Below are 13,414 nucleotides of genomic sequence, written 5' to 3'. Positions count from 1 at the left end.
CACTGTTGACCAGAAATGTCACATTCTCCAAGAAACAAACTCAGAGGTGCTGGGAAAAAATCTCAGAAGAATGATTTGAGCAGGTTTTCTTCTTTCTAACTGGATGTTGTCACTTTGCTGCTAAATTCTGCCGCTGACAAAACATTATTTTTTAAATGAGACCCTGGTTCAGGATGCTCTCTGAGAGCTGAGAGACAGGAACTGGTGTACCTTGCTGCCGGTCAGCTGAGCCAGGTAAGGCTTCAGCTCCTCTCCGATCACAGAGTAGATGGCCACCAGGCAGAAGACGCTGGCCTTCCTCACACTGCTCTCTGTGTTGTCGTAGCCCTGCAACAGCAGACGGTGAGACACAAGTGCAGCAACACTGGAGGACTTTCATGACTCCTGAATGAATAAGTCTGCAGCTACAGGTCTGCAAAAACCACATGCACTGCATCTACTGGAGATGAGTGTTCACGGCTCGGCCGCAGCACCAGGGTCTGTGTTCGCAGCGTACCTGCAGGAGTCCGGGTATGATGTCAGACAGCAGCTGATGGAGCGGCTCCTTGGTGATGCGTTCGATGGCCCTCGTCTGCATCTTGATGGCAGCCAGGTTGATGGGATAGTCGGCCGTCTGCACGATGGGACAGAGGACCTTGATGCACTGCTCCGGGTGGATGGAGCCTGCCATTGTGGAGGCCGCCTCCTCCGCCGCACGCACCACCTGCAGCAACCAGAGGGGAGAGCGTGATATAATTTAAAAGGAGGAGGCTACTTCTGCATCGAGTGGACTCGATGACATCCAAGCATGAAAATAATGCAAATGATCCTCACCTCCTTGTGCGTGTCTCTGTGAGCCTCCAGCGTCTTCATGATGGTGAGCTCGGCGTAGTTCTTGAAGCGGGCCGGCTGGTTCCTCAGGATCTCCTTCAGGACTCGCAGGGCCAGCGCCCGGATCGTGTGCTGAGAGAGAGAGGAGTCGGTGCAAAATGACTTTCTATTAATATGATGTCAGATGTTGGACACTGGAGCAGGCTTGGGTAAGGCTGTCCTTACGTCTTTGTCTCCCAGCGTCTCGAGCAGCAGCAGCAGCATGGTCTTGAAGTGTTCCTCCCACACCACCAGGCAGTCCTCTCGGGCCACTTTCAGCAGCTCCAGCAGGGTCGCCCGTCGCTCCTCGGGGCCCCGCTCCCCCGCCTGGCCCTGGGAGATGTTCTTCAGCAGCTCCCCAACCAGCTCCAGCTGCTCGGCGGGGCATGCTGCACAGATCAACAGCATAAATTAATTTACTAATTTAAAAAATGTTTCAGAGCGATGCCACTAAACACGTTCTAAGTGCTTTTCTTCAGTCATACGGCAGATATTAACAGCTCTAAGTGCTGCACTATGTTTCACACAGACGGTGGGAAAAGTCTAAAGCTCTGATTTACATCAACTGAAAGATAAACAGACGTAGAAAAAAAGTCATTAATTTTTCTGTGCAGACATTTTGGTATTTTCAACGTTTCTCAAGAGAAGCTTCATAAATTAGTTCTTGTTTATCTTTTGATTGATCTGGTTTCTGTGTATCGTCCTGACTGTCACGGTGTGCAGGATGGATTCTTTTTATTATCTTTTTGAAAGTTTCTTTTGGTTAGTCTACGGGACAAGAAGAAACAAATGTTTCACAATCCCTCTGACTCTCAGCCATGTGATATTTGATCCTCAGCGAATGTTTGTTTTCTGTAAAAGGGAAACAGCACGTTGTAGGAAAGGACTCAACATGTCTTTACCTGGGAAGTTTTTGGGGTTCATGATCTTGTTTTCGCCACATTCTTGACGGCCGCCTGCAAAGAAAACATTTCAGTTTAAAGACGTGATAAACAACAAAACTGACCAAAGAGGACATAGATAAGTGACTGCAGTCTCACCGTCTCGCTCCACAGGGTCCTCATACAGCGCCTCCTTCAGGGCAGCTTTGTCCAGTGTGCTGATGCTGTCGGTGTAGTTGTACGGGTTGTAGTCTCTGAAGCGCGGGCCGGCGAAGGAACGCGGTGAAGGCGTGTTCAGCAGAGACGTCTTGTTGTCCAGGGCTGTGCGTCCTCCCCCGACCACGTCACCGTCTGACGACGCCCCGACTGCAGACTGGAGAACCACATCAAAACATCATCGTCACCGAGTTCGCTTACGTCTAAGTACATCTGCTGCAGGCTGCAGCCAGAATCACTGATGGAAGTTTAGTTACATTTGTGTTTAATTAACTAGTTTAATTCTCAAATGTGAAAATTTGCTGGATTCTGCAGTGACAGTAAATTGAAAATCTTTTGAGTTCTGGGATGCTGGCTGGACAAGACAAAACATTTGGAGGCGTCTCGTCGGGCTCTGGGAAACATTGATTCAGACTGTCTAACCGCTTCCTCGTCGTCGTTCTCCTCACCTTGCCGTCTCGTCTCAGCGGCTCCATCAGGTCATCTTGGCTGCGGAAGCTGAAGTTCTGGATGGCCTCCGTGACGCCGCGCAGAGAGCTGTAGATCTCCTCTGAGTTCAGGTTTTCACTGTTGTACTCCAGCATGCTGCGGCGAGGGAGAAACAGACAATAATCACAGGAAGTTCTCCCAGGGAACCTAACCTCACAAGCCTGACATAAAGAACCTTACATTTTACATGACTACTTCAGAGAAGAGGTTCAGTCACTTGATGGTCGTGACTGCTTTTGTTTAAAGCTTGTGATTGATGATGGAGGACACTTTCCTAGACATGGACCAAAAAGAATCCTGACTGACTGTTTTATTTCATTTCTTGGTCTATTTTTAGATTTTTCTGGTCCCCAAATATCAAAAAAAGGAAGGAAAATCTGCAACTTTATATTCATACTTTTTTAATAACCTTTCCAAACTTTTAAGAATGCAAACGGTGCAAAAGTAATTTAAAGGTCTGAAACACAACTTTTGTTTGGTACCACAACACATTTTGTCCATGACTAGGAAACAGACTACACTGTAGAGATTTAAGGCTGCAGTCCCCTTTTTCTGTGCACCATGATGTCTTACAGTACAGAACTGACACAGGTAGACACAAACAGGTGAGTCAAGCACAGAGACACTGGTTACGCATTTCTCACCTGAGAGCTTTCAGTTCAGAGACGACAAAGTAAAGTAGCAACAGAAACCAAACGAATGGACAGTGAAGGACAGTTTGAGCAGATGGAGGCACAAATTGCTGCAGCTGAGGCAGTTAGTGAGTTTCAGGGGTTTTACAGAATCCAGATGAAAGAGCTTAACTTTAAACATTTCTATTTTTCTATTTGAGGGAACTTAACTCCAGAATATGTTCCTTCTTCTTATCATTCAGTCGAAAGAGTTAACAGTGGACAGAGAATCTGTCTATTTAAAAAATATTTTATTGTCGTATCACCCAGTGCTACTGTGAAACCCCATGACAGCGAGGAAGAGGAGGAGGAGTTGGAGGAGGAAAAGAGGGGTGGGGTTACCTGGGTGAGTAAGCTCGCCGCCCTGTGCTGAGGGAGGAGTGGGTAGAGGGTGGAGGAAGAGGAGAGGGGATGGACGGAGGAGGGAACTTGGAGAGCCCGTCTGCGCTCCAACCCCACAGCCGACTGCAACCAGCCGGGGAGGGAGAAAGAGGACGGGAGGGAGGGGAGGAAGAGGAGGAGAGCAGCCCAGAGAGAAGACAGAGATGTGAGAAAAGTGGAAAAGAAAGAAGCACTGTTGTCTGTCAGTGTTAGTGCGGGCGGGTGGAGAACTGGCTCCAGTATCATGCTGGTAAACCTTTGGTGTAGCTGGAATAAGCTAACTGTTAGCACCACAAGATTATTAGCAGAAAACCATTTATGGTAAGGAGATGCAGTCTTGGAGCAGGAGCGCTGGCGTACCTGGGAGAAAGCCCCCCGTGAGAGCAGCTGGTGGGTGAAGTCAGCGGGCTGCTGCGGCTGCTGTGCTGCCGTGGAGGCGTTCGGGCAGCCGTGTTACTGGGAGACGCCTGCAAATCGACAAAACACACAACTGCTTCACCTCCAAGACATCTGGAAATCACCCCTGAACTGAAATGTCACTTTAAATCAAACAGATTTAGCGGAAAGAAAACCTGCACTTTTTAAATGTTCACCGTAACGCTGTTCTGTGCGTCGAGTACATCCAGCACAACAGAGGCAGACTTTTGAATTGCTAGAACGAGGAAATACATTTTTTTTTTGTCCGTGTGTGTGTTTGTGTGTGTGTGTGTTACCATGCTCATGCCGCTGGCGTTCCTCAGGTGGTTGTGCAGCAGCTTTGTGGTCCCATCCTGGAAGGTTTTGGGTAAAGCGCCCAGCAGCATGGTGAACTCTGGTGTGTTCAGCTCAAACAGGGCGATGAGCACCACCTGGGCCGCCTGCACACACACACACACACAAAATGTCACCTCACAGATCACTAAACTACCTGCTGCTGGCTGCCATGAACTCATATACGACAAGTGTAAACTAAAAGCTGTATACAAGGATATTCTGCTGGAAAACAGTCTTACTTTTATCACCAACAGCTTATCAAACATTTTAAAATCAAATGTAATAATTTACACAGACTTCAATAACTATTTCTAAATGCCTGGGGACTGAGAGGTGTAAAATACATGCGGCTCACTGTATACGATCTACTGTCATGTGACATTTTAATATGATGTTTGTTCAGCAGAAATCAAACACATGTCTACGCACAATACACTTTTTAAATGCAACTGTTTCTCCAGACAAAACTTCACTTCACTTCCCAGCACCTTTAAAAACACCCAAACCATCTATAGAGAAATGAATCCTAAGCAAATGATTGCACTTTTCACTCTTAAATTTTAGAGAATCAATGAAACAAGACGAAGAAAAGGTAAAAATGAGTAAACAACATGTTAAGAAGCACATTGTTGCAGTGAACATGCAGCACGTCCATTCACATCATTCAAAAAAAGGTTAAGCAAAAGCTGGAACGAGCCGTTTCCACTCTCAAGCCTGCTTCAAGATCAAATAAATGTATTCGAGCTTTACAGAAAAAACGTTAAAAGCAAACTGCAAAAATTCATGCAGATTTTGCTGGAAAAGAAACATCATTAGTCTCAGAGTTAAAACTGCACAGACCAAACTCATGCACACACTGTACATAGTTTTAAAAGTTCGGCATCTACCGTCCACTGATTTCACCGGCTGTGTAAATTTCTTGTAGAAGAAACAGAGCCATGACTTTGAAACTTGATTTAAGAGCGGTTAGTGCTGAAAAGCCTTCGCACGCTGTCAGCGAACATGACAGAACGGACATCCAGGTCTGCACAGCTGCTCCCTGGGTGTTTGACGGCTCAGGCCGGGTTAGAGGAGGTCATAAACTCTGGTCATGCCGTTTGATGGAGATTCTACCTGCTTGCACCTCTCCTCCAGGTTGCCCTCCCCAGGCAGAGAGGCCACGGTGCTGGGTCGGCCTGAGAAATCCTCCCCTGCCCAGTTATGAAGGGTCTGGGGATGTGGTGGACGAGAAAATGGCGATCGGGGAGAAAATCAAGACGTGAAAACAAAAAAACGAAACAAAGAACAAGTAGACTTACAAATAAAGGAACACAAAAAGACAAGTGTGCCGTGAACCTAAGATGAAGGTGGCGCTGACACGTCCCGCCCTCCTACCTTGCGGACGTCGGAGCTCTTAGGCTCGGTGGTCCAGGTGATGATGCGTGAGACTGCAAGGCGTGTCTCGCTGGAGTTCACAAAGTCAGTCGGGTCCATCTGGCGGGCGAGCGCCTCGATGTAGCGCAAGATGGCCACCTTCACCTTCAGGTTGGGCGTCTGCGTCTGATCCACGATGAAACGCATCAGGATGTTGAACTGCTGCTCATAAGGGAAGGACTCTCTGCAAATTAAAAGGGAATGCACCTTATTAGACCAGAGACAAAAAGCTATAGTTTAATTTTGCTTTGAGTCTTACTTTAGTATTTTTTATTTGTCATTCTTAGGTCTTAAGGCATTACTTGTTATATGTAAGACTCTTTGAAAGACCTTAAAATATATTAAAAACAGAGCTGCCGACCTGGTGACGTCCAGGGCCTTCTGGACTTTGGCCTGGACCGAGCCCAGCAGGTCGGCCCCCATCTTCTTCAGCAGCTGAGTGAGCAGAACAAAGAGCCAGTCCTGCAGGTCCTCCCTGTGCAGTACGATGAAGTCCACCAGAGTCTCCAGGAACATGCTGAACACCTGAGAGAGGGAGCGAGGGACGAAGAGGAGGAGGAGAGAGGAAAGACGTCAGGCGGGTGGAACAGGAAGGACGGACAGAGAGGAACGAAGTCATATTCTTCAATGTGTTTGTGTTTCAGATGTGTAAACACAGAGAGCTGTTAAATTCAGACAGTTGTTACAAAGTGAGCTGGTTTGATCAGTAAACACTTACTCTCTGGTGTTTGTTAGAGTCCACAGCAGCGAGGAGGCATGCAACAAAAAAACACAGTTAGTTTGTCCTGCAGTTAGTTCTGACATGTGAGCAGTGAATTCAGTCTAAACTCCACGCAGGACCTTAACTTTGACCACCAGCTGCAGTTAATCCCAACGTTTATTCAACCAGGGAAGGAGTTTTAGTGCAGATTATGGGATTATTCATTTTACTCTCCAAAGAAATTATATTTTAAAAGAAACGGCTGCCGCTTCAGGTGGGGGAATTATTTAATGTCGAGGGCAGCCTCAACAGACTTTAGGGCAGCGTGACTGGATCGTTCTTTACCATGACGTTTATCAACATCTGGCTGCTGGTCGTGCTGTGTGTTACAGAAGCTCAGCTGGCTCTCACCTTGCTGTGAGGGTCTGCAAACATCCTGGTGAAGATCTCACAAAGCCTCTTCAGCTCCACACGACTGACGGGGAAAACAAGCAGCAAATCTTTTATTTAATGTCATTTACGCAGAATTCAAAGCTGCTCTGTACTCGGTGAGAAGTCTAAAGCAGTGACTTTTAATGTGGCTAAATCGGGGTTTTATTAAATCTTTTTTTGTTTGGCCGCTTGCTTAAGATCTTTTTGACACACATAAAATAAAATCTGCTGTCTCACTAGATACCAGTTGAGAAATATACCGTTTCCATGACACAAAGGGTTAAAGCAGCCGCTTGCTATGTGAAGTCCAAACTATTTATATACAAATCAAGCTGAAACACAAGTTGTATAAGGTATAAGACAAAGTATTTATACAGAGTACTTTCATCTGCCCCCTTTAAAAAAATGTCTTAAAAGTTTAGGACACACTCAAACTTAAATTCCCAAACTAAAAGGAGACGTTTTAAGAGCATTTGCAGACAACCATGTGAAATAAAACAGCATATGTATGTTTAAAAACTCCACAGTGAAGAAGTGTATTTGCAGTACATCTTTATCATTTCTAACTTGTTCTGAAATAGTAAACTCAAAGCACCAGTTACCTTTTAACTACTTTTAACTTCACAGATAAGGATAAAGACACATTTAACGTATCAAAAATCAAAGAATCAAATAAAGGTAACTTGGATGCAGGATTTCTGCTTTTCTTGCACTGAGAATCAAAGAACTGCTGAGCGAATACAGTCTAAATTAAAATAGAAATATATGTATAGTCTGTTTTTAAGTTTTTCACTTTAGTCCCTGGCTAGAAATCTTCTACACGCTGCCCGTCCCACCTGAGCATCCTCTGGCTCTTGAGCAGGTTCTGCAGTCCCAACAGTCCCTCCTTTCTCTCAGACCAGTTGGCGCTGGCGCAGTGGTTCAGCACCTCGGCTACATCCTCCGTCTGACGCAGGTAGTGCGGCGCCATGCCGCCATTACGAGAGCTGTACGAGCGGTCGGAGCAGGCGCTGGAGGCGTCGCTGTTGGCGTCATCATCCGAGTATATTCCCGGAGACTCGAAGCGCCGCCTCACCGGCCTCCGCTGGGTGGAAGGAAAGACACAGGGGTTCACAGGCAGGACAGAGTTTTATAAAACTTCAGAAGTAAAATGAAGGTCTAGTGATGAGAGACGACCATGCAGCTACAGAGTCATGCAGGTTTCTGATGGTGTGAGATGGATGAGGTTATTTCATGCTGGTAGGAAGAACTGAACTCTGGACTCTTCCCCTTTGACTGCAGATGACAACATGCTGCCTCGATGAACTAACAGCTGGACTGATAAATAATCTGTGCACAGTCACAGCCTGGGCCTCGCTGGATAATGTAACAAAAACTCTATCAGCTGCTGATTGGACAGACTACCCTGTAAAAGGAAAATCAAAAGTTGGAAACATCTCCTGTCTGAGTTTCCTTGAGCAAAGCCTCCCAACCTGCTCACTCTTCCATGTTCTGAATGTAAAATGTAAAATGTTTAATGCTCATGCTCGGCATGCAGTGACAGAGGACGGGTCAACTCTGTGCAAGATGGGATTCATTTGTACCTTACTCCTCGAGTCTCCTAACAGCTGAAAGATACAAAGTCCAGGAAGAGAGAGGACAGAAGAAATTACTGCAGGACATACGAGCTTGAACATCAACATCATTATTTCATATTAAAGGACACGTCTGGTGTTTTTCTATATTTTATGTGTTTGAGTGTCTTTTATTGCAACTTTACGCCTTAAATTTTCACACATTGTAAACACATTCTGCACAGAACAGAAATAAGCTCGAGAGCCATTCAGGTTTTTGAAGAGGTGTTTTATAAAATCCTCTTTCTATGTAATCCAAGTTTTTCACATGGAAATGTCTTTAAAAAGATGTGAGAAGTACGTCTTGTAAAATGTTAGCAGCGTGATCACAAACTAAAAAACATATAAAGATGTTTAAAACCGTATAAAAAAGGCAGCTTTATTTGCATACGTTTTCCACTTCTGTTCTTACCAGAGCGTCAGCAACAGCAGCCTCGACATCCGTGCCGGTGTTGAGGATTTTCATGGCGTTGACGGAGGCCGAGATCCGAGCCTGATGGGACAGCCGGTCTGAAAAAGAAAAGGTCGAACAAACATCAGAGGAGCGTTGATGCTGAATGGGAGATAAAATTCCTCTGTGCGGACGTAAATGTGCAGTTTGGTCGCAGGTACTTAAAATGGAAATAAAATAATAATGAGGACCACAATTCACTCTTCGCTTTCAGATAGAAGTATCTCCCGTATGTTGACGTCTCTAAATGTCTCACACAGACAATGTCAGATTGAGAAAATCATTTTCAGGACTGTCTTGGAGCAGAACCAGGTCAATGGATTTTCTAACTTCACGATTTAGGTTGGGCTTTGTTCACAAAAGTCTTTCACTGAGCATTTACAGCTTTATAAAATTGATTTCCAATTGATAGCATCCATTATTAAAAATCCTTTATATATGGACAACTTCGCAGTTTTGTTTAGCAGCAACATAATTTCTATATCAGCCCAACCCAAAGCAAGTAGAACAAAAAGCTGCAACCATTTTTTGGTAATGAGAATGCAACAAATCTAAACAGAGAGCAGCCAGAATAATAAATACAATAAAATAAATACAAAATGCAAAACATACCATGAAAGTACAGAAAAGAGGTCAAGTGAATACACAATTAACACAAATCAATCGCAAAGCACAAAAATGATCATGAAGCTGCAAAATAAATGTTTAAAAAGACCTGAATCTTCACAATTCATAATCACTGAATCTAAAAGTAGGAATCATAAAACCATCACAGCAACATGTAGGATTTCTAACAGTGTATGTTTAGGAGAGGTCGACTTCGTCCATGCAGTGAGCGGCTTTACTAAGCAGGATAACTCCGTTAGCACAAAACAGGATGAGGTAAATCCTCTGGGAAAGCCTACAGGACCGTTTGTGATAGGCAAACAGAAAACTTAGTTAATTCTCTGGCGGACTGAGTAAATCTCACTGGTCACCTGAGTAGCACTCTGCAGAGGACAGGGCGCTGGTCGAGCGGGAGTGATGACGAGTCACTGGAGGAGGACGTAGAGGAGTTAGAGGAGAGCAGGAGAAAACACCAAGACTGCCTTATTACCATTATGACGATAGACAGTTTAAGCTCTTTACATTTTGCACAAACCTAGTCAGAAGATTAGTACTAGGGTTGGGCCGGTTTGATTTTAACTTGAGCCAAACGCTGGACTGGGCTGGTTATACTGACTTTTACCACCAGGTGTCGCACTTAACTCCCGAGTGAAACATGATGAGAGCCCGTCATTAATTTAGCAAACAGGACCACCACGACAAAACCGCAAACCGACCCAAGCCTAGTTAGTTCAAACGAGCACACGAGAATCTAAATACAGAGCATGCAAAGAATAAGGCAGGGAAAACACTGATCTGGGCAGACAGATGTGCAGGGTCAGAAGAGAAGTGAAGGTGGTTTGGCTCCTAAAGATGTTTGAAGCTGTAAAACAGAAACTAGCTCTACTCTTCACTAGTCATCTTTCTTATGTGTTTTGAGTCATTCTTTGCACTTCCCAAACTTTACAGAACCTTAAAGCAACATTATGTAGTATTTGTGTCTTAAAGTAACAGTTTCAAAATCATTTTGATGGTACACTGACTTGTAATAGGGTGAATGGCGTCTCTGTCATTTCCTGTCCAGGCTCGCTTTACCAGCTACTGCTCTATGTAACCCTGAAATCCCGGGCAGGACATTCATCATGACAAAGGTGTTATGTTTCACGGCACCAACGAGACTTTTCAGCAAGACGCTAGCTCTGCATTCTTGGTATGGATTTCATGGCAGAGACGGTGAAGAGACTGAAGAAGACTTTGGAGGAAGCCAGGAAGAGAAAAAAAGCAAGAGACCGGACAAGAGAAAATATCAACTGATTTTTACTCTATCAGCGTGAGCTAAAAGAGTTGAACAGACGCAGAGCTGGCCTTCTTTCTGCTGTGCTAGACAGTAATAACTTAATAGCTGCTTGCTGTGTCTTGTGTTGTTGCACTCGCATGATGTTTTCCTGTGTTTGCAGAGTTGTCTGAACCAGCCGGAGGTAGAGGCAGGTTAAGCCGCTACCTAAATATCTCAAGGCGATGGTGACACACTTAGACCTCGGTAAGGTTACCGTAAGTGCTCCTAGCTCGCCACAAGCTTTCAAGCAACATTATGCTGCTGCTGGGGAAGAGCGGACAACATAACGACAGAGGCAAGAGACCGAAGAGGACGTTAAGGGGGAAGCTAAGAAGAAGAAAAGAGAGAGACCAAGCAAGAGGCTGCGTGACGTTGGGTAAAGTTTCATGATATAAAAGACAGACGCCGAGCTGGATTTCTTTCTGTTGTGCTGTCACACTTGCTTGATGTTTGGCTGTTAGCACAGTTGGCGACTTGCTAGTTTTTTATCCCAAGTAATGTTATCATAACAAATGCACGTGTACAGCTGTCCTTCTTTACCAAATTGCATTAAAAAAAAATCTGACATAATGTTGCTTTAAATTTTCTGAAGTTTCCAGATGTTGTTTTTTACTCCCCTGCGTGAGCTCTGGTGTGCAAATAGAGGGGTTTTTGGGGGGGGAGTCTTCAGTACCATACTCACCCAGGGGGGAGAAACCCCTGGTGGGGCTGGTGTCGCGGCTGCTCTCGCGACTGGTTTCGCGGCTGCAGCCCTGACTCATGCTGGGCCGGGGGATTCGGCTCCGGGCTAGGGGAGCGCGGCAGAGAGACAGACAGACAGACAGAGAGACAGACAGCAGCGCAGGGGGAGAGTTTAGCTTGTAGCAGTTCCAGCCAGACACTGACACACCTGAAGCTCTGCAGAGATGGTTAGTCAGGCAGGAGAGAAGAGAGAGCAGGACTCAGGGAGGCTGCGGGTACAGTATTAGTGAGAGGAAAAGGAACAGGAGCCAGGATTATTGCCGTCTTGTGGGCTGTGAAAGCAGATCTGGGCAAGTCGACCTCAAAACAAACAACAATCCATCTTTCAGCTCACTTCTGAGGTATATGATCAACCAGCAACTCTTATTTCACCGGCTCTTCATCAGATGCTACTCGCAATAATGCTTCTGCCTAGATGTAACTTCCTTTTATAAAATCTCGTTGTTTTGTCAGACCTCAGTCTCCTGACTCCAGTTGGGGTATTTTTGTCCAGTTTTTATAAAATCTTTATAATCTGCAAAGACTCTGCTCAGACCGATGCAGGAAACACACTTTTTACAACAACAAACTGGATTTTCTAGAGTGATTCTGTGTTAATTTAATTTAAGATGTTCCAGTAGCTACCCCAGCTCCTGAATACTGTATACGGAACAATAACCCTGACAGTTTAGTGTACAATTACAGTCTGAATACTGTTTTAGGGCCTAGAAAAAAACATTATGTTTAAGATATTGAATAGTAATATCGGCTTTCAGTCGCTTCAGTTTTTGTCACAGACACTAATTATAATGTAACAACGAAACAACAAGATGAGAAAACGTCCGTATCTTTACTTCAACACCTTTTAGCAGTTACACTTCAACTGACGTCACAACTTCTTTCAGTAACATTTCAACTTCCTTCAGCGCTTACCTGCTTCAACTTCAACAAAGCTCCAAAGAATCAACATTTTAAGACACTGACATTGGTTCGAATGTTTTATTATATTATGAAATTAATTTGGCTCTGTGGTTGAACACCCTCCTTACCTGTGCCTGATCTGGAGGGGCTGGTCTCTCGGCTGCAGCCGTGGCTGCGGTGACCTCGGGGCCGGCTCTTGTCCGTCAGGCTGGAGGCGCTGTTGGCGGCGGCGGCGGCGGCAGCTGTGCCCATGGTCGGCCTCGGTATCCGGCCGTAGGTGGAGCTCAGCAGTCTGCCGGGAGAACCGGACCTACTGCTGGCTGAAACGCAGAAGAAAGTATTTGACTAAGTTACTAAGTTTTCTAAAATTAGACTAACAGTAAATAAAGTAGTGTGTAAAATATTAATTAAAAATAACACATTTCAGAGAAGTAGGAGAGAAAGCTGACATCAAATATGGTCAAACGTGTCCTCTTGTTTACTTGTTAACTAAAACATTTTTATATTTTATACTTTATTTAGTGTGTTATGTTATTTTCTGGCTGCTTGTGTCATAATATTTGAAAACTTTGGCTTGTTTTAGTAAATAAAAAAGCATGTATATATTTACCTTACATGCAACTGATTTTTCTGAATGATTTAAAATCTGGAGACTTGAGTTTGTCAACTTGTTAATGAGAATCAAATGATCTACAAAATGGAACGATATTTCCTGAGAGATTAGTGTGGCGCTAACACTATCAGGATATTGAGAGATTAGTGTGGCGCTAACACTATCAGGGTTAAAGTTATAATTTGTCTGGTGCCGCAAACATGTGAAGCAGAATCTACTCACGTTGAGACTGTGAGACGACTTTCCCTCGGCTCCTTCCCCGGCTGTCGGTCACAGACGGACTGTTTCCTGAACTCGTCCTCCTGGTTCGTACTCGACCTGGAGAGGCAGAGGACAGACAAATCAAAAAAGACGGAGAGTGAGACGGAGAGGAATCTTTAAACTCGCATC

General features: G+C 44.9%; 1 protein-coding gene across 31 annotated transcripts in view; it reads right to left on the bottom strand.

The window, feature by feature from the left end:
• LOC123971095 (CLIP-associating protein 1-B-like) overlaps positions 1-13,414 on the bottom strand; it is a 103,441-nt gene that overhangs the window by 56,365 nt on the left and 33,662 nt on the right. For 18 of the 31 annotated variants that reach the window (XR_006825127.1, XR_006825129.1, XR_006825130.1 and 15 more), the window contains 22 exons: positions 13,247-13,342; positions 12,540-12,731; positions 11,453-11,557; positions 9,827-9,883; positions 8,811-8,908; positions 8,369-8,392; positions 7,622-7,869; positions 6,765-6,828; positions 6,372-6,374; positions 6,015-6,178; positions 5,615-5,837; positions 5,354-5,449; positions 4,201-4,344; positions 3,848-3,954; positions 3,449-3,571; positions 2,396-2,531; positions 1,890-2,103; positions 1,752-1,805; positions 1,036-1,238; positions 814-942; positions 497-703; positions 211-327 (listed from right to left, as the gene is read on the bottom strand). Coding sequence is in view for 21 of the 31 variants with exons in the window: in XM_046049693.1 (XP_045905649.1) it covers positions 211-327; positions 497-703; positions 814-942; positions 1,036-1,238; positions 1,752-1,805; positions 1,890-2,103; positions 2,396-2,531; positions 3,449-3,571; positions 3,848-3,954; positions 4,201-4,344; positions 5,354-5,449; positions 5,615-5,837; positions 6,015-6,178; positions 6,372-6,374; positions 6,765-6,828; positions 7,622-7,869; positions 8,369-8,392; positions 8,811-8,908; positions 9,827-9,883; positions 11,453-11,557; positions 12,540-12,731; positions 13,247-13,342 (2,804 nt within the window). In the remaining 10 variants the exon portion in view is untranslated. The remainder of the gene's footprint in view (positions 1-210; positions 328-496; positions 704-813; positions 943-1,035; positions 1,239-1,751; positions 1,806-1,889; positions 2,104-2,395; positions 2,532-3,448; positions 3,572-3,847; positions 3,955-4,200; positions 4,345-5,353; positions 5,450-5,614; positions 5,838-6,014; positions 6,179-6,371; positions 6,375-6,764; positions 6,829-7,621; positions 7,870-8,368; positions 8,393-8,810; positions 8,909-9,826; positions 9,884-11,452; positions 11,558-12,539; positions 12,732-13,246; positions 13,343-13,414) is intronic. The other 13 variants (XM_046049728.1, XM_046049769.1, XM_046049804.1 and 10 more) reach the window with 13 other exon arrangements.

Source organism: Micropterus dolomieu, linkage group LG01 (assembly GCF_021292245.1).
Source record: "Micropterus dolomieu isolate WLL.071019.BEF.003 ecotype Adirondacks linkage group LG01, ASM2129224v1, whole genome shotgun sequence".
Lineage (NCBI taxonomy): Eukaryota > Metazoa > Chordata > Actinopteri > Centrarchiformes > Centrarchidae > Micropterus > Micropterus dolomieu.
The sequence above is the reverse complement of the archived record's forward strand: the minus strand, read 5'-3'. Positions and strand labels throughout refer to the sequence as shown.